Source organism: Mauremys reevesii, linkage group 10 (assembly GCF_016161935.1).
Source record: "Mauremys reevesii isolate NIE-2019 linkage group 10, ASM1616193v1, whole genome shotgun sequence".
Taxonomy (NCBI): domain Eukaryota; kingdom Metazoa; phylum Chordata; order Testudines; family Geoemydidae; genus Mauremys; species Mauremys reevesii.
Window position 1 is genome coordinate 81536799 of NC_052632.1, and position 21714 is coordinate 81558512.

At 49.2% G+C, this 21714-nt stretch overlaps 1 protein-coding gene across 2 annotated transcripts; it reads left to right on the forward strand.

Moving 5' to 3' along the window:
- The first annotated feature begins 6206 nt into the window (after positions 1-6206).
- NPW (neuropeptide W) lies at positions 6207-9695 on the forward strand. 2 transcript variants are annotated; one of them, XM_039490628.1, is made up of 2 exons: positions 6207-6985; positions 9371-9695. In XM_039490628.1, the coding sequence occupies exon 1, from the start codon at positions 6382-6384 to the stop codon at positions 6973-6975; it is 594 nt and encodes a 197-aa protein (XP_039346562.1). In that variant the 5' UTR covers positions 6207-6381; the 3' UTR covers positions 6976-6985; positions 9371-9695. The 2 variants fall into 2 exon arrangements, with proteins under 2 accessions (XP_039346562.1, XP_039346561.1); XM_039490627.1 differs by having other exon boundaries at positions 6207-6971.
- Positions 9696-21714: the final 12019 nt, after the last annotated feature.

Sequence of the window (21714 nt, forward strand, 5' to 3'; positions counted from 1 at the left end):
TGTAGGTTTTAAAGAACAGGTTGGGCAAACAGCTGTCAGGGATGGTCTAGGTTTACTTGATCCTGCCTCAGCACAGGGGGCTCAACTAGATGACCTCTCGAGGTCCCTTCCAGCCTGACAGCTCTGTGATTCTGTTATAGAAGGGTATGCACACACATAAACACTTAGAGTTGCGGGAAGCAATTAACCCTTTTAAGATACGCAGACTAGTGATAATTTGTAAAATATGTTTTTGTGAGTGCAGGAGACAAAATGGACTAAACTCATTACTGGGGTAACACCAGAGACTTCAATTAATTTTGCCTCTTTGGCACGTTTGATGAATTCCATATTGGTGCACCTTATGGTACTTCGGCACTTACACAGATTTCTTACTAACTTACACCCAGTGTGTGACTTGCACTCCCATTTAACCTACAGACGAATGTAGCTCATTGTGTCAGAAGGCAGTGTGGTGTGCTATGAGAGCAGTTTCTGGTCTAAGAACTTCTGGGTTCTTTACCAGCTCTGCCACTAACTTGTGTGACTTCGAACAAGTCACTTAACCTCTCTTGCCCTTAGTTTCCCGGCCTGGAAAATGGGGATAATAATAGCTAACAAGGCTGTTGTGAGACTTGCAAAGTGCTTTGCGATCCTTGGGTGTTAGGTGCTAAAGAAGGGCAAAGTAGTATCATCCTGTTAGGACTGCTTAAAACATATGTTCCTCAGAAGAACCCATAAGGTCCTTCATCCAAGACATTTGCATCTGCATCACCACATTATACTCCCAGGAAGAGCTGCAGTGGAGCCCGAATGGTAGAAATCATCAGAACACTTAACCCCCAGACAGCAAAAACCAAAGTGCCAAGTATGAAATGAGCATTAACAACCAAACCATAATAGCGACCCATCCCTGCAGTCAGGCTGGCCTCTCTGGTTGCTTTTCTTTCATGCTTGGGTGAGTTGCAAACCTTCCCAGTAAATACCAGAGTCGTCATAATAAAAATGGGAAGAAAGTTATCTTTCAGCTATAGTGGTTTATTTCCAAATGCCTCTTTCAGATTCATTTAGACCAGAGGTGGGCAAACTTTTTGTCCCAAGGGCCACATCTGGGTATGGAAATTGTATGGCAGGCCACGAATGCTCATGAAATTGGAGTTGGGGTGCAGGAGGGGCTGAGGGCTCTGGCTGGGGGTGCAGACTCTGGGGTGGGGCCAGAAATGAGAAGTTCAGGGTGTGGGAGGGGGATTCGGGCTGGGGTAGGGGGTTGGGGTGCGGGGGGAGGTGAAGGCTCCTGCTGGAGGTGCGGGCTCTGGGGTGGGGCTGGTAATGAGGGGTTTGAGGTGCAGGAGGGTGCTCCAGGCTGTGATCAAGGGGTTTGGGGGGTGTTGGGGGGAATCAGGGCTGGGGCAGGGGGTTGGGGCCTGGGTGGGGGTCAGGGGTGCAGGCTCCGGGCAGTGCGTACCTCAAGCAGCTCCCGGAAGCAGCGGCATGTCCCCCTTCCAGCTCCTATGCGGAGGCGCAGCCAGGCGGGTCTGCATGCTGCCCTGTCCACAGGTTCCGCCCTTGCAGCTCCCATTAGCTGCAGTTCCCAGCCAATGGGAGCTGCAGGGGTGGCGCTTGGGGCGCAGGCAGTGTGCAGAGCCCCCTGGCTGCCCCTACATGTAGGAGCCAGAGAGGGGACATGTCCTTGCTTCTTGGAGCTGTGCAGAGCTGTGGCATATGCGGAGTGCCCCCTGACCCCGCTCCCCAGCTGGAGCACAGGAGCAAGCCCCAGACTTTGCTCCCCAGCGGGAGCTTCAGGGCTGGATAAAATCGGCTGCCAGGCCGGATGTGGCCCGCAGAGTGTAGTTTGCCCACCCCTGATTTAGACCATTGTCAAGAAGAGCCACAATTCCTGAAGTGTGCAGACATGGGTGTGTTGAGAAGACAGAGTTAATACAACATGCACATTAAATCTGATCTCTCTGATAGAGTTGGAGTGATAGAGTTTCTCTCTCGGATAGACTTTAATTCCATTCAGAATTAAAAGGAAAGCACCTCAGTCTATTTCAGTATAACAGTTGTTGGGCCTAATACTGCTCATTTTCACCCATGTACATTCAGAATAACTCCCACAAAGTCAATAGAGTTAAGCTGGATTTACACCAAAGTAGCTGAGCAAAATTTGGCCTGTTGTTTGCATTGTTGGTAGTTGAGTTAATGTAGTCAGTTGTATTTGTATATTCAGGTCTTCTAGTATAAGACGTATGGGTGGGATTTTTCAAAAGCACTCAATGTTAGACTAACTCTGCTCCCACTGAAGTCAAAAGGTGGGGCGAGATTTATCAGTGGGAGCAATTGGGCCAACATTGAGTTATTCTGTAAATCCCACCCTACAACTTTCAAAGTGGGAGAGGAAGGTGAAATCTGGGCCCCATTAAAGTCAATGGAAAAACTTCAGTTGACTTTAGTGGGGCCAAGCTTTTACCCAATGGCTTTATACCTGCCAAGGAGGACCTGAGTTTTGTGCTTATCGGATATTGACATGAGGAACACCCCCAAACAGATCAGAGAACAGATTCATGGCTCTGTTTAGATATTTATGATTTTGTCAGCTATTGCAGGGACAGTACAGAATCTTGAACTCGGGTCTTATAGATTCATAGATTGCAAGACCAGAAGGGACCTTTGTCTGACCTCCTGTATATAACACAGGCTATAGAACTTCCCCAAAATAATTCTAGAGCAGATCTTTTAGAAAAATATCCACTCTTGATTTTAAAATTGCCAGTTCTGTGATGAAAAGCTTGTCTCTTTCACCAACAGAAGTGAAATGAGATATTATTGGCATGACAAACTATACAAATGCTGCCAAAGTGTAAGGAAAATACAGACCCTCAAGTATTTGTCAGAGTTAGGTATGACTCAGTAGGAACAGGGTTATACACTGTATCATCTGGTGATTAGGCCATTACCCCAGGACTGGGACACTCAGGTTCAAGTCCTTACTCTGGCCTGTGTGACCTTGGGCAAATCATTTAGCCTCTCTGTGCCTCAGTTACCCAGCTGTAAAATAGGGATAGCAGGGGTGCTGTGAGGATAAATACAGTAAAGATTGTGAAGCACTTTGAGACTTTCTGATGAAAAATGCTATATGAGAGGTAGGTATTATTAACCTGAGTCCATTTACTGTTACAAAACATCATAAACTGCCAACCCCCCTGCTAGACTGGAGGTTGGGGCAAAGTTAGAAATGAGCTTCCAAGTTTTCCAAATGTGAATGATTTTCTAGCCCACGGTTTTTCAGAGTCCATGCAGCTATAGCAGGGAGAAGGAAGCATAATGACTTCTTTATTGGATGAAATAAAATTGATAATGCATATCTGATTGTGAGCCAGTATTTGATGATCAGAGATGGATGAGGCGTGATTGTCTGTGTACAGTACTGATGTCATTCATTTAATGGCTCTATTAAAAAATGAAAGCTGTGGAGCCAACTCATAACTTTCAAAGGGCTAAAAATCCAGAAATAGCACCTTCATCAATGACCACCGTTAAAGACTACGGCCCAGATTCATCCTGAGTGCAACTCCACTGGCTTCCATGAAGTTACTCCAGGAGTGGACTTGGCTCTCAGAGTCTGATTAGTTAAAAATGGATTCATCTTATGTACACATGTAATTTTTGTGCGCTCTGCTCAGGAAAAGATCAGAATTCCCTTTTCACATGCCAGGAACACTTTGTCACTGACTCATAGCCTTTGCAGAACACGAGAGAGTTTCGGAATAGGAGCAGGCATGCCGCACAGCATGCCAGTCCTCTTACAGTTCACTGCGTCTCACTCCCCCTTTTCGCTTTTTCACCAAATCCCTCACCCTCCTTCTTCTCCAAACCACAGCCTGGCTGTCTCTGGAGTTTTCTCTCAGCTACAGGAAAGGATTGTTACTTTGGCAACATTAGAAAGAACAAACTCCAACAAGAGAAGCAGTCACTAAAGTGAAATCTGTTTCCTGCTCTGATGCAAATGCATCAGTACTCATGTAAGGACTGGTAAATCCTGTATGAATAAACAGGGTGCACAATAGAGTCAGACACATGCTGCATAAGGAGCAGGCATCCCTGGACCAAATTCACAGCAGTAATCATGTACCTGCCTTCGCACTGCTTCTGGTGAAAAGCAACATGGCATGGACAGCCACAGTGGCATGGACAGCCCTGAATGAGAGTGCCTCAAGACAAGTGTCTGTGACTGTCCGGCCTTCTTTGGGATGGCAAGTAACAAACAGGCTAAATGGTATTGGCAGCTAATGGAGACTCTCCTTTCATCCAAATGCTAGAAGGCAGTGGTTTTGGAGCAGAAAGCCTGTTCATGAGGCTGCATGTTTGCAGCGTAGCTGGGTGCTGTGGTGTCTGTGCGCCTGGCTACATATTCCTTTTAATAATAAAAACACAGCAGGCAAAATATACAGGAATGAAATATTGTTTTGTATGACAAAAGATAGGTCTGAATTTGCTTCCAAGTAGCTGCTCACACAACAGAAAATGTGAACTGAGAGGCCTAGGCCAGATCCTCAGGCAGGGGATATCAGTGTAGCTCCATTGAGGAGTTATACACCAATTTACATCAGCTGAGGATCTTAGGGAAAATGGTGCCCTTGGCCATCTTTGGCACCCCTTAAGTGCTACTCCCGCAGCAGCAGGTGGAGTGGCTGCAGAGCTGCAGGTGTCATGCTGCCTGGCTCCTGCCCTTTAGCCCCCAGGTGGGCACAGCCCTTCTGCAGCCTCTTGACCACTGAGCACGGCTCCCTGGGCGGTCACCCATGTCACCCACCTGTAAGGCCAGGCCTGCCTGACCCATAGTTCTAGAGGAGCTAAATGATGACTGGGCGGAAAACGTCAGGTCTGCCTGGTTTTTCTGGATCATGAGGATGGTAACAATGGGCTTAAATTGCAGTAAGGGCAGTTTAGATTAGACTTTAGGGAAAACTTCCTAACTGTCAGGGTGGTTAAGCACTGGAATAAATTGCCTAGGGAGGTTGTGGAATCTCCATCATTGGACTAGGAGACTTCTCGAGGTCCCTTCCAGTCCTACGATTCTATGACTCTATAAGGTTGAAAGAATGCAAACGAATAGACTTTGCAAACTAAACAAATGCTAGGCTCTTTCCCACCCCCCCACTCCCCAGGAAGAAATGACAAATCAGAAGTTATAATTTAGTCAGATAGCTGCTCATATAGGGAGACAGGCAGCCTGTCTCAATTGTTTTAAGATGTGATGTAAAAATGATGAATAGATAGATAGCTCGATATGTGCTATGCTGTGATTATCTATCTATCTATCTATCTATCTATCTATCTATCTATCTATCTAATCACTTTGCAACTATTAACTAATTAGTCTGGGACTGTCCTGCACCAAAGCAATGCCATGCATCCAAAGTCAGTAAGCATTTGGGCCTTTGAAATCTCCTGGGCATCCTTAGGCTGGGATGATATTTGCTAGTGAATTGCAGGAGGCAGGATTGGAGTCTAGGTTTTGCATTATTAATGATTAATAATGTATTACCCCTTTGTGGACACAAGCAGGTTTTGCACTGCAAGGACACATGGACTGCACTGATGGGGGGGGGGGGTTGTGTGTGTATGTGTAAGAGAGGGAGAAGTGTGTGGGGGAGGTCATCCTTGTCTAATTACAAGTCAACATCCTTTCTGCAAAAGATAGATAACAAAAGCAGGAAATTCATCTACAGCAGCTAGATCAAAGCCCATTTAGCCCCGGGCTCAAGACTAATGTTGCTGAAAATCGCAGCATTTAGCCCTGCTTTCGGTTCCTATGTACTGCGAGTCACGGACGCCCTAAGTTCCGTGAGTGTGCGTGCAGGGCTCCTTCGTGGGCATTTACGGGGCGGCTGGGGTTTGATTTCTCGCCCCTGCCCTTCTGCTGCCACAGAACAGCTGGTGGTGCTGTCACCTAGCAGGCAGCCCCGGGCTTTGGGGACGGAGCGCTGGATGGGTGAAGCGGGAGGAGAAGCCGCTGAGTGGCTGCTGCCCCCCAGCCGGCTCTGAGATGCTTTAGTCACTTGCAGGGGGGTGGCGGGTAGGTGCGGGGAGTCAGCGGGAGATGCTAGTCAATTTCCACGCGGTTACCTTGGCTGGGGGCGGGGACTCTGGCTTGGCCGGGCCGCCCCCTCGGTGGCTATATACAAGGGGGGAAGCGAGACCCCCAAGCATCAGAGCCTCCCAAACTCCAGCAACTCTTCCAAGGGAAACTAACTTCAGCCCTCGCCCCTGCTGCTCTGCAGGCTTCGGCCAGCTCCCGCCCGGGACCAGCGGACCCCTCGTCCCACCTCAGTTAGTTAGTTACGGGATTTGTCTGTCCTCGGCCAGCTGAAGCCCTGCCAAGTTTGTTCTGCGCTCGCCATGAATTTGAGGCACGCGTCCGGGGGCGCATGGAAAACCCTGGGCTTGCTGGGGCTGATGCTGCTGGTCCATCCGGTCGGAGCCTGGTACAAGCATGTGGCCAGCCCCCGGTACCACACGGTGGGCCGAGCTTCGGGGCTGCTGATGGGGATCCGACGCTCCCCGTACCTGTGGCGCCGGGACTTGGGGGATGAGCCGGGAGAGAGCCCGGGCTCGCCCCCCACCTCTGTAAACAGGGCGCCCAGGTTGCTGCACAGCCGCAGGCAAGACCTCCGAGCCGCCGGGCCGCGGACCCAGGCATCCGGGGTGCCAGCCCCCCGCCCCGCCAGAGGCGAGCTCCGAGGCAGAGAACCCGCGGCGCTCACACGGCTGGGCCTGCGGGACTTAATAGCCAGGCGAACAATCGCTCAGCACCGGGCCCCCCTGCAGACAGGTGCCAGCCTCCTCCCGCAGCGAGCCCGAGCGCTGCCCGCCCAGCGGGGTCCCTGGAGCCGAGCAGGGACCCGGGAGAAGAAGAAGACGAAGCTCCTGGAGAGGGCGAGGAAGCAGCAGCAGCGGCGGGGCAGCGAGGAGGGGACCGGGGACTTAAGGTAAATCTCACCCAGTAAGTATGAGCCACCTCGCTACTCGCGGGGAGAGAGAAACAAGCCCTCGCGTGGCTGCAGGGTGGCCAGCACGTTGCGGTGTTAATGGCACGATGGGGACCCGCTGCCGGGGGGTCAGCAGAGCTCTTCGTGCTCTGATAACAGAGGGGGGTATTGATGCACAGCAGCCCTTCCGGGCTCCGCAGCACTGGTATGTTTCCTGATCAGTTCCCGCTGCTCTCCTGCGGACTCAGCCATGCTCTGAGGCCTGACCCTAAGCCCCGGGCATCCTTTGCACTGATTTCAGTGGGCTGGGGATCAGGCCCTGGCAGGAGATTGTTTTATTCCAAATGGTTTAAAGCTGTGACCTGGTGAGATTTTCCTGGCCAGGCAGAAGCAGCAGCAGCAGCAGTTCCGCTGTTTGCTGTAAATCCACATGAGAAGGAAAATCAGCGAATTTACTGATCACAGCAAAGCTTTGGCGGTGCCAGGAAATTCTTGAAACTAGCGATTCAACCGGAGACTGAGATGAATATTTTTGTCTCTCAGCTCTGAGCTGAACAATGGAATTTTCTTGGTAACCTCTTGGTAGGTGGCTGCTTGCTTCTGGTTTGGTGGGTGGGGAGGGATATACCGGAGATCAAGGCTGTTTGGAAGGAAGCACACACCGAATCGAGTTGTAGACACACCGATTTCCGAGCAGCGCTGAGAGCTCAGGATTATTAAACGATGCGCTGTTGTCAGGGTGTTTGGCAGCCAGAAGGAACGATGACCCGTTCGGGTGCTTCCCAGCACTTCCCGTGAATTATTCCCCCGGGAACTGGCAGTGCAGCGGCACCGAGCCTGTCTGGGTGTCTATAGGAAAGCCGCGAAAAAGCCGCAGGCAGGACTGTCCCGTTCTTTCTCAAGGCTCGGGAGCTTAAATTGAACACTCAAGGGAAGGTGGGTTTTGGTCCCACTTGATGCTTCGCTAAAGCTAATGCAAAAAGCCAAAGCCCGTCTCTGCTGTTGCTGACATGTTTGACTTTATGCACAGAAGTTGCAGTCAAACAGTCAAGTAAAACGAGGTGCTTATACAAACAGGGGTGTGGATTCTGCACAGTCTTTCCCGTCTCCAGCTAATGTGTTCGTTCCTTCTGCAGCGGACCTTACACTTATGCGCATGGATGTTATTTAACCAAGTTCACTGGGGTCCTTGTTACCCTTTAAAAATAATCACAGGACTTGCTTTGCATGGCAGTATATGCTGTGGATGTGGTTTCTGAAGTTTAGTTTGGCTGCTTAACCTGCAACATCTGGTTCATGATGCTATTTTGGGCTTCATTTTAAAAGCACAGAAAGGAACTAGATACCTTCTGCAATGCAGGCTCAGCCTAGTCCAAGGGTGCATCTCTCACTGATTCTCAGAGCAGCAGTCCCACCCCATTTGAATGGCCAGCTCCTTAGCTAGTGTAAAACAGAGTAGCTCCATGGACTTAGAAGGAGCCACAGCCCATTGGAGGACGTGGATCTAAAGTTCTGCCCTCCGTTCATTCCCTCCATTAAAGCCCAGCTTTTAACTTGGACTATAGTAATACCAAAGCAACAATCAATCAGCTGCATGGGCAGGGGGGTTGCTTTCAAATATTAAATACCTTTTCCTCACATCTATGGTGGGATCTAACTGTCTTCCCTGGAGACTCCCTCTGAAGTCTGTGAGAGTTTGGTGGGTGTAGAATTTATTCCCAAAGTGCTCTGCCAATTTGCCTTCCGCCCTTCCCTACAAATAATTGGGGGAGCCCTATTTTTTTTATCCGCCAGGTTTGATTAAGAGGTTTAAAGTTACAAGGCCAAAAAGTACAAACAGACGTCGCTTCAGCCTTTAACTGCACCTATGCTATCCCGTTCATTTCACTGCAATTGGCTTGGGTGTAACTGAGGACAGAATTTACATGTGTGTGCTAAGGTTGTAATTCTGCTTCTTCTCTGTGAGTATGTTTCAGTGGGAGGGTGAGATTTGTGTGCATGTATGTTACAGATGAGTCCAAGCCACAATCAAGGGGGTCAGGTTTAGAGCACCCTGATATTTGGGAGTGTTTGGATCTGGGGTTTTGGTTTGTATACATGATAACTTATAACAGAAGCAAGCAAGTCTGTAATAAATGTAACTCAAATTCTGATCCCATTGACATGCATAGCTGAACTTCCATTGATGCTGATATTTTGCCCATATACACTGCCATTTCATAGAGGATCTCAAAGCACTTTAAAAAGACTAAGTATCATTATCCCCATATTACAGTGCTGGAAACTGAGATATGGTTAAGGGGAGTGATTTGCCCAGATCAACATATCTGAGCACTGGCACAATTGAGACATATCAGTCAGACCTAAGAAAAACACATGCTTTCTTTTTCTCCCTACAGTCTTTCTGAATCTGAGATATAGTTCCTGATCTGCTGAGTTCACCCAACAGAGACATTTGAAGAGCAATGGTCGCCTGACTTGGAAACTGTTTCCTGTAGCGGATGGGGGAGATATTCAAAGCTGGTTCTCCTGACACTCTGATTTCTATGAAAACATATAGACAATTGCCATTTAAAAAAAAATCTCTTTGGTTTTATACCAACTGTGCAAACACAGTGATAAATTCCTGTTGTTTTCAAGTTGACCTAGTGCTATAACCATGGAGAAAAAGAGAAGATATTTATTTTCTTTATTTTTTAGATCTCTGTAATAGCTTCTTAGCAATATCACAACAATATGTACTGTTTGCTTTCTAGGAACCTGCACTTATTAAAATTGAATGAATCAAAGGAAATGTTTGCTTCTTTGTGTTACACGTTTTTATCAAGACCTGAACTGGGACAGAATTGGGAGAGAAAATTCAGTAGTTTGATTTCTCCCAGATTTTTCTGATGTGATGTTTCAACTCTTTGGAATATTTTCCTCCACATCTTTACCATGAATATATTTTATGACCCATTATATATTTACTATCATGCTAAGAATCCACTAAAATAATAAATACGTGTATAGAAATCTTTACTGGATTTGGCTGAGCGAAGACGCTGTAAGTTCCTACCTTTTTAATGTTTATTTTTGGGTTTGGACCTTGATTCGTTTAAACCAGAGCTGAGCTGAGTTGTGGTTTTGGGATCCAGATGAAGCTGGGGTTGGCAGATTTTGGGTCCGAGAATAAATGAGGGTCAGGGTCTGGGTATGCATTCAAAGGTGTTGAAATCTCATCAGTTGTTCTTGGCAGATTTTGATCCCAAATCATAGAATCATAGACATTAGCACTGAAAGAGACCTCACAGGGTCACTTAGTCCATCTCATTGTGCTGAGACACGATTAATACATATCTAGACCATCCCTGACAGATGTTTGTGTAGTCTGTTCTTAAAAACCTCCAGTGGTGGAGATATCACAGACTCCCTGCATAAATCTAGCCAGATGAGCTGGTTTTGTGAGACTCCCACTAGCTTGGGCTAAACGCTTATGAGACTGACTCATGGGTGCTGGAACTAGGGGTGCTGGGGGTGCTCCCGACCCCCTGGCTTGAAGTGGTTTCCATCACATACAGGGTTTACAGTTTGGTTCAATGGCTCTCAGCACCCCCACTATACACATTGTTCCAGCACCCCTGGACTGACTGTTCCTGCCAGGTTTCTGCATCAGAACTGATAGCTGGGAAAATAATCTCTTCCCAGTTTTGAACTCATTCCAGGACCCTAGAATTGGGTTTGGATTGGGAATCTGGGTTTTCAACAGATTAGTATTAAATTTTGGCCCTGGCCTAGATCAAAGTCCAAGCAATCGCATTCTCATCACATGGAAAAGAGGATGGCTTCTTTGTCTGCTAGAAGAAATATAATGTTGTGCACTTTCATTCACTGAGCTCAAAGCACTTTACAACAAGCAATTAACACAAACAAATCTCTCAACACCTCAGTAAGGTCGGAATTATTATATATGTCTTCCACAGATGGGGAAACTGAGGCTCAGAGAGGCAGGGTGACTTGCCCAAGGTCACGGTGAATTAGTAGGAGAAATGTGACCACAACCAGGAGTTCTGAATCACCACCCCACCCCCCGCACGCAAACTTCTCAAAGCACCAGACCTCGGAGTGTCTGAAGAGAGATGGCCGAGAGGCCCTCAATCACACTTCCTGTGACCATCTTGACAATTATTTTGCCTCATATATGGCTTTGTTTTGTCGTAATGAAATAGCAGCTAAACTCTGTTACTACCAGTCGAGGGGGCTGTGGGGCATTCCGTGTCAGCATCTGGTCATCTTTACAATGTAGATGAGGCCACAGAACATCCGGAGGGGTAAAAACCCCTAATGCTGATCTACAGTGAAGCTGGTTTCAAGTGCCCACTTATGGGAGGGGCAACATTTGATTGCTTAATAGAATTGAGGACAAAACCCACTCGTAGCTACTCCCTTGTAACAGATCTGAGTTCATTGTGGATGTAACAGAGAGCAGCATACGGCCCGTGGGCTTTAGATAAAGATGGAACAGGAGTGTATTGAAGTCCTGTGAGAGCTGCAGGAGGTCAGCAGGCCCAAGGTTTCTCAGACTGAACATCCAAGAACTCATGAACCCCAAGTCAGTGAACACGTTTAAAAATGTGCTTGTAAGTGACTTACCCAAGAGCACACGGTGAGTCAGGAGCAGAGGCAAAAATAAAACCAGATTTCTTGACTCCAGTGCCTGTGCCTTAGGAACAAGCACTTGCCCCTAAATTCTTGTTTGGAAACATTCACTTCCCAGTCTGAGTCATGGTTTAAATGGAAGAATCCCTTGAGATGTCATAAAGTCCACTCCCCTGCGCTGAGGCAGGACCAAGTCAACCTAGACCATCCCCAACAGGTGTTTGCCCAACCTGTTCTTAGAAGCCTCCAACGATGAGGATTTCACAACCTCCCCTGGAAGCCTAGCCCAGAGCTTAACTACCCTTAAAGTTAGGAAGTTTTTCCTAATGTGTAACCTAAATCTTCCTGGCTACAGGTTAAGCCCATTGCTTCTTGTCCTATCTTCAGTGGACATGGAGAACAATTGACCACTGTCCTCTATACAACAGCCCTTAACGTATTTGAAGCCTGTTATCAGGTCCCCACCCCCTCTGTCCACTTTTCCTCATTAGTCAGGTTTTCTAAACCTTTGATCATTTTTGTCGCTCTCCTCTGGACCCTCTCTGGTTTGTCCACATCTTTCCCTATGTGTGGGGTGAGAAAGCAGAGGAAGTGAAGGAACCGCCTGCAGGAGACTTGAACCCTGGATGCAGGCTTGATAAATGGGCTAACCAGAGACACCTGGGGCAGGGAGGGACCCTCAATCAGCTGGTTCCTTATGAGAGAGCCAAAGCAGCTTTTTGAACAGGCTGACAGTAGGAAGTCAGCTCTGAGCAGGCCAACTGCAAGCTGAGCCACAGAGTGGACCACCCCCTAAGAACTCCTAAAAGGGACTCTCTGCAGGAACCCTTCGCTTGCCCAGGCTCTGAGGTAAGAGCCATGCCTTGGGGTAGATTTTTGGGACTTGGCGTTATTTGTCTGAAGAAACCCTGACCCCGGGGAGGGTGATGATTGGATGAGTAGTGTGTGGTGTTTGTGGAAGAGGGAACATAAAGGTACCTGGGCCACTAGAGCGCACATGGGAGTGGCCAACTCATTCCATGTGGATTTTGGGCCAAGTTTTTGAGCACCTGCTTAACTTCATGCCCAGGAGTAGTTGCACTGAAGTCAATGGAACTGTGTGTGTAAATGTAACTCCGTGTTTTGCAGGACTAGGCAGTTAATCTCTCCATGCCTGTTTCCCATATAGAACATGGAGCTAATGCTCCTCTACCTTGCCTGGGCATTCTAAGGATACCTAGATAAATAATATGCCAGCTCACTGCATGCCCATGCATGCTCCCACCCAATGTGTGCCCCCCAAATCTTGCCCTTCTCCTTGTGCAGTGAAAGGGAGTCCTGTGAAACTAGAAGTCAAAGACTGGCCTGAGCCCAAAGCCAAGCACACTTGAGCTCTGGGGATGTTTGAAACTCAAATTCAGAGCTGAATTATGCAAATAGTGCCCAGAACAACCCCTTGCTGTTGGAATTGCAGACCTGGAAGGGTAGCATATGTAATACTAGTTTATGCCACTATGAGTGCTCTAGCCTTCTGCACGTGCAGGAGCAGAGTTTGAGTAAATGGAGTGTCTATTGCAGCAGCTCTGAGGTGGAGGTGGTGGTGGTCTCCCACTGACCCTTGCAAGCAGGCATTGTCAGCCATGGACACCACAATCTGCTGAGGCCTCAGCCTGCCCCATAACCTCATCCCTGACGTTGTGGGAAACCGAGTCCAGGTGGCCTTGGAAAGTCTGGAAACTTCATCAGTAAATCTTCCGCTGGCCCCGTGGTGAACTTCAGGTGTATAACAAAACACAACAGCAGGTGAATTCAATGTAGCATTTCTCTCCTGTAGTGAACTTCCTGTTTGTCAACAATGCAAAGCTGACAAGTAAAGCTGGCATCAGCGCAAAGGGGGGTGGGGAAGTTGGCCTATCATTGCGGAATACATGCCTGAACGTATGTAGCACAAGCCCCTGGATGCCCATTGCCCTGCTGTGTATGTATCTAAGAAGACACATTCCCTGCCTTTCTGGACAGGGAACGTGCTGAACATGGCTGGCTGGCTCCCCATCGCTCTCCACGTACTTATGTTAAACTGCAGCGCGAACAGCCTAGTCACGTAAATGTCGAGTGCAGCGGTTAGATGTTCCATTTCAACCCTGGTGCCAGCCTCAGACAGATCTAACCTGTGCGGCTGACTTGTAACCTGCGGGAGCAGCATGACTCTTTCGTGGGGGAGAGGGAGGGGGTCAAGAATCCTTGAGCTGCACTGATCCGCATCAGACAAGAGCAGGATGTTTGGAACAGGCAAATAAAACCTTCCCAGAATACTTCTGAGAAAGCCATCAGGCCTTTCCTTAAATAATATAATAAACTTCGCACACAGACCTTCACAATGCTGTGGGTCCCGTTTTTTGATCTGAACAATGACTATTATTCAGGGTTTCACAGGTGTAATAAATGGTAGAATGAATTTTGCCAGTGATCATATTACAGCTCATTGTCATGCAGCTCCATATTCTGTGCTCTGACTCCTTTTGTGCTGCAAAAAACTTGAATCTCTGATCTGTGCTATTTTCCTTGTGGTAGGGTAGGGGGCATAGGCATAGAGATAGAGCTAGCTGCAGCATCATCATGGCGCCTTTATGTACAGAGCTCATGTGGTATGTGGTGTTATGTGTGGCTGCTGTCACAAAGGCTGCTTGGGGTGGGGGGCAATAGTTAAAAAAGGGGTGGGTTTATGTGGGTAGCTGGTTAGCTTCAAGTGTGTTAAGGTGTGCAAGGTGACTTGCAAAGCTTGCTTAATAGGTGTAGCATCAAATGCATCTTGGATGTTGACTTGGATGACATTTCATATTTCTGCATTTTTCTTCATAGATCTCTTCTCCAAATTCAAACCTGAAAAAAAAAGCAAAAAAAAAAAAAAACTGGAAAAAAGAGATGGAGCTGAGCTGCTGAGAGTGGTCTCTGAAAGCTCTATGAAAGTTATGTCTCTCGTCCACATCCGGTGAATGTGAAGGATCGGAAAGGGGAACACAGGGATGAGGACAAGGTCACTATGCAGGTTCTGTGGCTAACAACTGGCAAGGGAACTGGAACCAAGTTTGGAGTGACTTCTTAACTTTGCTATTGTCTACCTCACTAGCTTTTAGGTCTGTTGTGAAGTTTGGGCTGTTTCTAAGATTGTCTTGAGATTATCTGCATCCCTTTGGCCTTTCTTGGTCCCTTGTCTTGCTGCCCTTTCCCCTTCTTCCCAGCCTCTGTCCTTCCCCTCCCCTTCCCAGCCTCCTTCCCCTGAGCCCCCTTTCCTTCCTCAGAGAGAGAGAGAGAGAAGAGAGAGGAGAGAGAGGAGAGGGAGGAGAGAGGGGGGGGGAGGGATTCTGGGGGGGGGGGAGGGGGGAAATTCTGAGTAACTGACTGGAATGTTTTCCCCTACGGTCCATGCTTTCCCCAGGAATATTGCATCGAAAGCCCCAGGGTAGCAAGGGGGTGCCAAATGGCTGTTGAGGAGGGGGAATTGAACACACGTCACCAAATTCATTTCACAAATTCAACTTCACTACTAATCTGAAGTTTTTTCTCCCCTATTTTCAAATCTGCAAAGTTTCTAGAGTCTGTTTACATTCAATACTGTGTCATGATGACTAAAAAAAATCCATTAGGCCGCTGGCTTTCAGAGGACTGGGGTTTGTACCTGTTAACAATGTCAATCAGTGCCTGGAGTGGCCATAGAGGCACATTACCATTCTTGATGGAGTTAAGTGATAAAATGAGGTGCAAAATGTAAAGGTCAGCTTTGTATGGGAGAACACACAAGGAGGCTGCTGAAAGACTGTGATTAGAGGAGGAATTGGAGTGTTATATTCCCCTGTGTGTGAAGGAAACACTTGTTTACCGCCAATTACCAGGGCAGAAATAGCAGAGGGGCTTCTTCAGTTATAAACTTGTAAAATGATTCTTTCTACTGCTTGGATATTAGAAAAAGCTATTTCACTAGGAGGGTGGTGAAGCACTGGAATGGGTTTCCTAGAGAGGTGGTGGAATCTCCTTCCTTAGAGGTTTTTAAGGCCCGGCTTGACAAAGCCCTGGCTGGGATGATTTTGTAGGGGTTGGTCCTGCCCTGAGTAGGGGGTTGGACTAGATACCTCCTGAGGTCCCTTCCAACCCTGATATTCTCTGATTCTATTCAGAGGCATAAGCTGATCACCAGCCTGGGAACACAAAGGAATTTCCCCGTCTATTTAGTCTGGCACAATTACAGGGATTTGGGGAAGGGTTATGTATTCCGTTGTAATATTCAGCATTAGCACAGTTGAATCAAACCAGATGGACTATCAGTCTTTTCAGATATGGGCAGGTTTATGAAAAAGCAGACGGGATTTTAGCATACGTTAGGCGCTCTCTGGGCTTGGAGACTGGGCTGTGACTCTGGGGCACACAACGCCTGGATTCAGCCAAAAGCATCATCACAAAGCAAAGATTCCAGACGGGGACTTCTTCATAGTGTGGCGACTTGCAGGTAGCGTTCTGGGCGTGTGTTCGGAACTGAAGAGGCTCAGATTCCACGGTCATGAGCATGGCATAAATTATGTCCCTCTTTCCTCCCACTCCTTTTGTCTGTCCCATCTACATAGATTGCATGTTGTTCCAGGCAGGAACTGTGTCCTTCTATGTTTGTACAGTACCTAGCACAATGGGACCCCAGATGTGTTTGGTCCCTGGGTATCCCTAGGCTCTATGACCCAGATCCTCAAATGTAGTTAGGCTCCTAACTTCCATGGAAGCCTAAGTACCTTTGAGGATCTGGGGCTAGGCCACAGGCTGGCTGGCCCTTTAAGGGGAGTTGGCGTCAGCCTTACCTGTGACAGAGCAGTTAACCTCCAGCTGATCTGGACTCCGTTGCAACCAGCAATCTCAGCTGTAGACAAGGGAGAGGACAGGCTACTGGGAACCAGCACGAGGGGCTGGGGGGTAGCCAGTGGCCCAGGGAAGCAGCGGCATGTCTGAAGAAGCAAGCAGCCGCTGAGCACAGGGTACCTGGGCTGGCACCCAGAGCAGAGGTGGGATCTGCTACCAGCACCACAGAAGGGGGCGTAAAAGCCCCAACACAAACCCAGGGTGGAGCTGAGAACTGAGCCCAGAGGACGGGTTGAGGAGGAGGCAGGAGAATCCCTTGTTGGGATGTTTGGAGTCTTAGTTGGGCTTGTTACCCCAGAAGGGGTCTGGACTTAGTTGGAGGGCTGAGTCGTGGAAGAAAACAGGCCAATACAAGGCCAGAGAGTTGACCGGCTGGGGGTGCTAGTGGTGAAGACCCCTGCAATGCCATGACCTGACTCTAGGGGGTGCTACAGTAGCGAGTGGCACTGCTTACATGCTTCCACAACAAACATGATTAATCATAATCAGACAGCTGGATCGAAAGTCACCAACTTCTATTATTTGTATTGCTGACTGCCAACAACTTTCAAGACTACCAGTTACCTGTGGGAAAGCCCTACACAATAAGGGTAGGACCCTGCCCCCATGAGAGGGACTGTTGTGCTTTGAGAGATTCAGGGAGACTTTTATATCTAGCACAAATCAAGTGCAAACACCTGTACACTCAGTGAAAAGCACAACCAGAACCTCCCGGGAAAGGAAACCTGTGAAAGGTGTAGAGTGCCATCTCACGGCCAGACTTGGGAATGCTATCAGAGAACCCGGTGTCCCCTTCATCCTGTGGGTGGGAGCCCTCTTCAATGTCTGAGGTCATACCCCACAAGGGAGCGAGCTACCTAAGAAACATGTAAATCAGTTACACCACAGAGAATTGCAAACACTGGAATGATGGCCAGGTTTCGCCTTTTATTCCTTGTTGGTTTTGGAGGGCATGTTTTGGTATAAATTGGAGACATGCTTCTTTTCAGGAGGAAAACAAGACGACAGCCAGGTCTTCTTCACTGCCTAGCCAAATCAGCTGGAGCGATGGTTTGCAATTTGGTCTGTTCTACAAGGGCTTGATGGGTCAAAAGGCCAACGTTGGACAGACTTGATGCACCCATGTAATGGGGGGGTCTGTCCATGGGCTGTCCCCACCTTCGGTTGGTGAAATTTTATCTTGGATGTTACAAGCCCCCCAGAGAACGGTGTTCACCGGAACATCTTGCAGCATTCTGGTGCCACGTCCGAAAAGTGTAAGACGCCATCTGCGGACAATGGCCCAGTAGTCTGCAGAGTGGCGTGACTGTAAACATCTGCATTACAAATGAAGTTGTTCCACTTTGTGCCCAATATACGGCATTGGCATTTTGTGTGGAAAGCCTCCAGCTTTGCCCAGTCTGAGCGACCCAGCAGGGCCGGCTTTAGGCTGATTCGCCTGATTCCCTGGAATTGGGCCCCGTGCCAGGGCCCCGTGCCTTAGGCGACTTTTTAATTATTCTTTTTACTCACCTGGTGGCAGTCTGCTCCGGGGTCTTTGGCATTTCAGCAGTGGGGGGTCCTCTGCGGGGGTCTTCAGCGGTATTGTGGCAGGGGGAGATCCTTTGGTGCCGCGGAAGACCCAGAGCAGATCCCCCACTGCCGAAGTACCGCCGAAGCCCCGGAGCGCCGCCGGGTATTCGAATTGTCCCACAGTTAATAAAGCCGGCCCTGCAGCCCAGTGTCCACGTTTCACAATCGTACAGCAGTACGGAGAGGATACAGCTCGACTAGATCCTCCACATGCCGAGATGATGTTGATTCCATGTCTGTTGTTAACAACCCATGGCAGAGGCTGCAATGCAAATCTGGTGAAGAACCTCTGTGTGAGCTGGAGGAACTGGTGAGTATAGAACCCAAATAGCAAAAGCTGGAGACTGCTTCGACAGATTCATTATTCAGACATTGGAGTCCCGGGACCTAGGGCCTGATCCTAGGTTTTGCAGCCAGGTGACTGGGTCAAAAAACATGAGATGGGAGTCTGGGGGTGATGCCTTTAACGTGGTTATCTATTCTGGTTTGTCCGTTTATAGCCAGCAGAGTGGATGGATGATTCCTGCCTTAATGGGTGTCAGACCCTCATTACCCTGCCTGAGTTTGGTTCTCCATTGCCTTGCACCAGAGGGGTGCACAGGAATAAAAATTTGGCTGCTTTTGGAGGGGCACCTTCTGTGCCCCCCGGCGCGGATGGAGGAGCTGGTTCTCCCTCCCCAACACACACGCTGGGGCCGGAGGACCTCGCTGACCCTGCCCCGCCCCAGAGTTCTGTGCTCCCACTGGTTTGGGGGAGGGGCTGTGGCCCAGCTTGCCCTGCCTTGTGCAGTCCTTTACCCCAGTGCAAAGTGGGAAGCAAATATCATTCTGAGCAGGTAGCAATTTATCCCCACTTGCACCAGTGTAAACAACTGTACGTAGCGCCCGGCAGCGGCGGGACAGGGCCCCATCCATTTTGTGAATGCACCCACCACTAGACCATCAAGACTCTGCTCTTTGAGAATTGCTGTGAATTCTGTACAAAGTAGGACCAAATGCCTCTGCCTTTCCTTTGCCATAGCCCCCCATCCGCACGCTGCCTGGCCCTGCTCTGCTACTGGCGGAAGACCTCTGTGAAGAGATGAGATTTGTCTGTCTAGCCACATAATACACCTACAGGCTTCTGACAGCACCCATCAGCAGCATCGTATCTAAGCATCACGGCCCAGATCCTCAAAGGTACTTGGGTGCCCTACTCCCATTGATTTCAGTCAGAGTTAGGTGCCTAAATACCTTTGGGGATCTGGGCCCATGTCCTGAACATCATCCTGATCTTTGGGGACTTGGATGTGCTTGTTGCCTCTTGGACTTTTGGCTCAGCCGGCTTGGCACTAAGGTAGGCAGGAATTTCACGTGTTTCTGAGGCTGCAGGTGACAAACAGCACAGATTGTGGGAGGGCCAGTTAGAACCTGCCTTGGTATTTCTATGCTTTCTCCTGGCAAGGCAGAGGATTCACTTCATTGTGTGTGTCTGATCTGGGAGGTTTCCTGTTTGATGCAGCTGGGTGTATCCCGAAGCTAAACAATGCCAGCTTGATTTCCTTGTACCTGTAACGTGCCAGCTGGCCTCACTTTGGACTAGAGATGGTTGTCAAACATGGACTGGAGCTCTGAGTTTGAACTGGTCTCAGAACTTCGAGCTGGGTGGGTGCATTCACATGCAGGGTTTTGGCTCTGCCTGTTTTAGGGACCTGAAGTTTGGATCTGGATCCAGAGCCCGGATCTGGGATTGTGGTCTGAGCCCATCCCTGCACAGCTGCTCCGTGGCGAGGTTTGATCCTATACCCGTGTAGCCTATTTTGCGGGCGTCAGCTGCAGGGGCTGGAACGTGACTGAGGTTAGCGAGGGTTTCCTGGAAGGGGCGGCGGGAGTTTATCACGGTTCACCCAGTTATCTGCCTGATCCATTCGCCAGCAGATACGCTTTCTGTTTGTTCCGCTCCAAGGGCCCCACAAAGCCCCATGAGTGCTCAGGGCTGAGCCAGGAAGCCGGCCCGCCCTGATCCCAGGCTGAACCTGGGGCGGAGCCGTTTCCTTTTCCCAGTCTCCCTGCCCCCTCGCAACGGAGAGCAACCTCCACCCCCAGGGCTGCCCAAGCCTGGTGCTCGGAGCACTGGAGACCCTTTGCGTCAGCGGTGGGCAGGGCCGCGGGATAAGAATCAAAAGCTTTCAGAGGAGCCTGCCCCAGTTCCCGAAGGGGCCCTGTGTCTACATGCAAACAATGTCTGCAGGGCCCTTCAAGCACAGTTGGAGGAAGAAAACTCCCCAAGGAATTTCCTCTTCTCTGACTCTGCCCAAGCATTGCCCAGACCAATTCCTTACCCAGCAGCGTGTGGGCCTGGGTGTCTCTCCGGCATGCTGGGCCTTTCCCCTGCAGCCCAGGGTGGCAGTGGTCTGCAGGCATTTTGGGTGAAATGCCTCGGTGAGTCCCAGTGACAATGTGACCCTCACAGAACTCCCTCTAACTGTTACACTAAGCTGGCTCCCTATCAGCAGCCGCCAGCCGTGGAGCTTGAATCTTCCTCTCACCCTGAGTGGTGGCTCTGCTAACGTAACACTAGGGCAGGGCTGAGGAACGTTGGCAGGCGTCAGTGGGTGCAGGCAGAACCGCTGAGCTGTGTTGCTCTGAGGCCAACTAGCCCCAGGCCTGACAATGCCCTAGCACTAAATTCACTTAGGGGAATTAAGAGACAATTGAGACAGCAGGTAGGAGACGCAGAAACCACTAGGAGAACTATCTCCGCAGTTCCACTTTGCCTGTTTCCAAACTGGCCAGGGCTGATCAGATAACAGCAGTTTAGACTCAGAGCAGTGCTGTGCAAACAGGCAAATTAAGCCCCACAGGATACATTCCACTAGCGGAAGTTAAACAGCATTTAATCAGAATGCTGCAAGGGCCACTTGTCTGACAGGCCTTGGGGAGAAGGTTGAGTGTATGTTCCTGGGGAGGCGGAGAGGGATGAAAGGGTCTTGCCTTGACTGACTGGGTCACACTGTCACCTCTATGACAGCTCAGGGTTGCTGGGGGCTGCTGTTATGGAACTGTATGTTTAATTAATTGTTAGGCCACCTAGCGCGCTCTGTCTGAGCATCTCTGTTCTGCTTCACATCTAAAGAAATGTAACAAGGGCAAGATTCTCAAAAGTGCTCAGCTCCCCCTCAGAGCAATGGGGAATTCCCAAAGGGGGGAAATTCCCAACCTCCCCCTGAGAGCAGTGGGAGCTTCTGGGGTCTGAAGGACTTCTGAGCTGCCTACTTCGGTGCCTGAATGGGAACTGAGCACTGAGCTGCTTAGAAACTCTGCTGCTCTTATATTTCCCCAGGCTGGCTCTTATGAGGGCTGAGAGCTCCGGAGTGAAGTCTGGGGGTGATAGGAATGATGGGGCACGGGTCGGCTATTTTAATTTGTGAGGCAAGGTGGGTGAGGTAATCCCTCTTCTTGGCCCACCTTCTGTTTGTGGACATGCTTCCAAGGCTCAGAGCCCTTCTCCAGGTCTCTGTTTTTATCAGTGTTGGTGTTTGGCATATTTTTAAATATTGCCTCCTCCCTCCCCCAAACAACAGGAACCCAATCTCCAGCTTTGCTGTAGTTGGTGGCGATGACTAGAAAAGCTGCTGAGAACCTGCAGCCTTGCGTTAAATAAATCTCTCCAAAC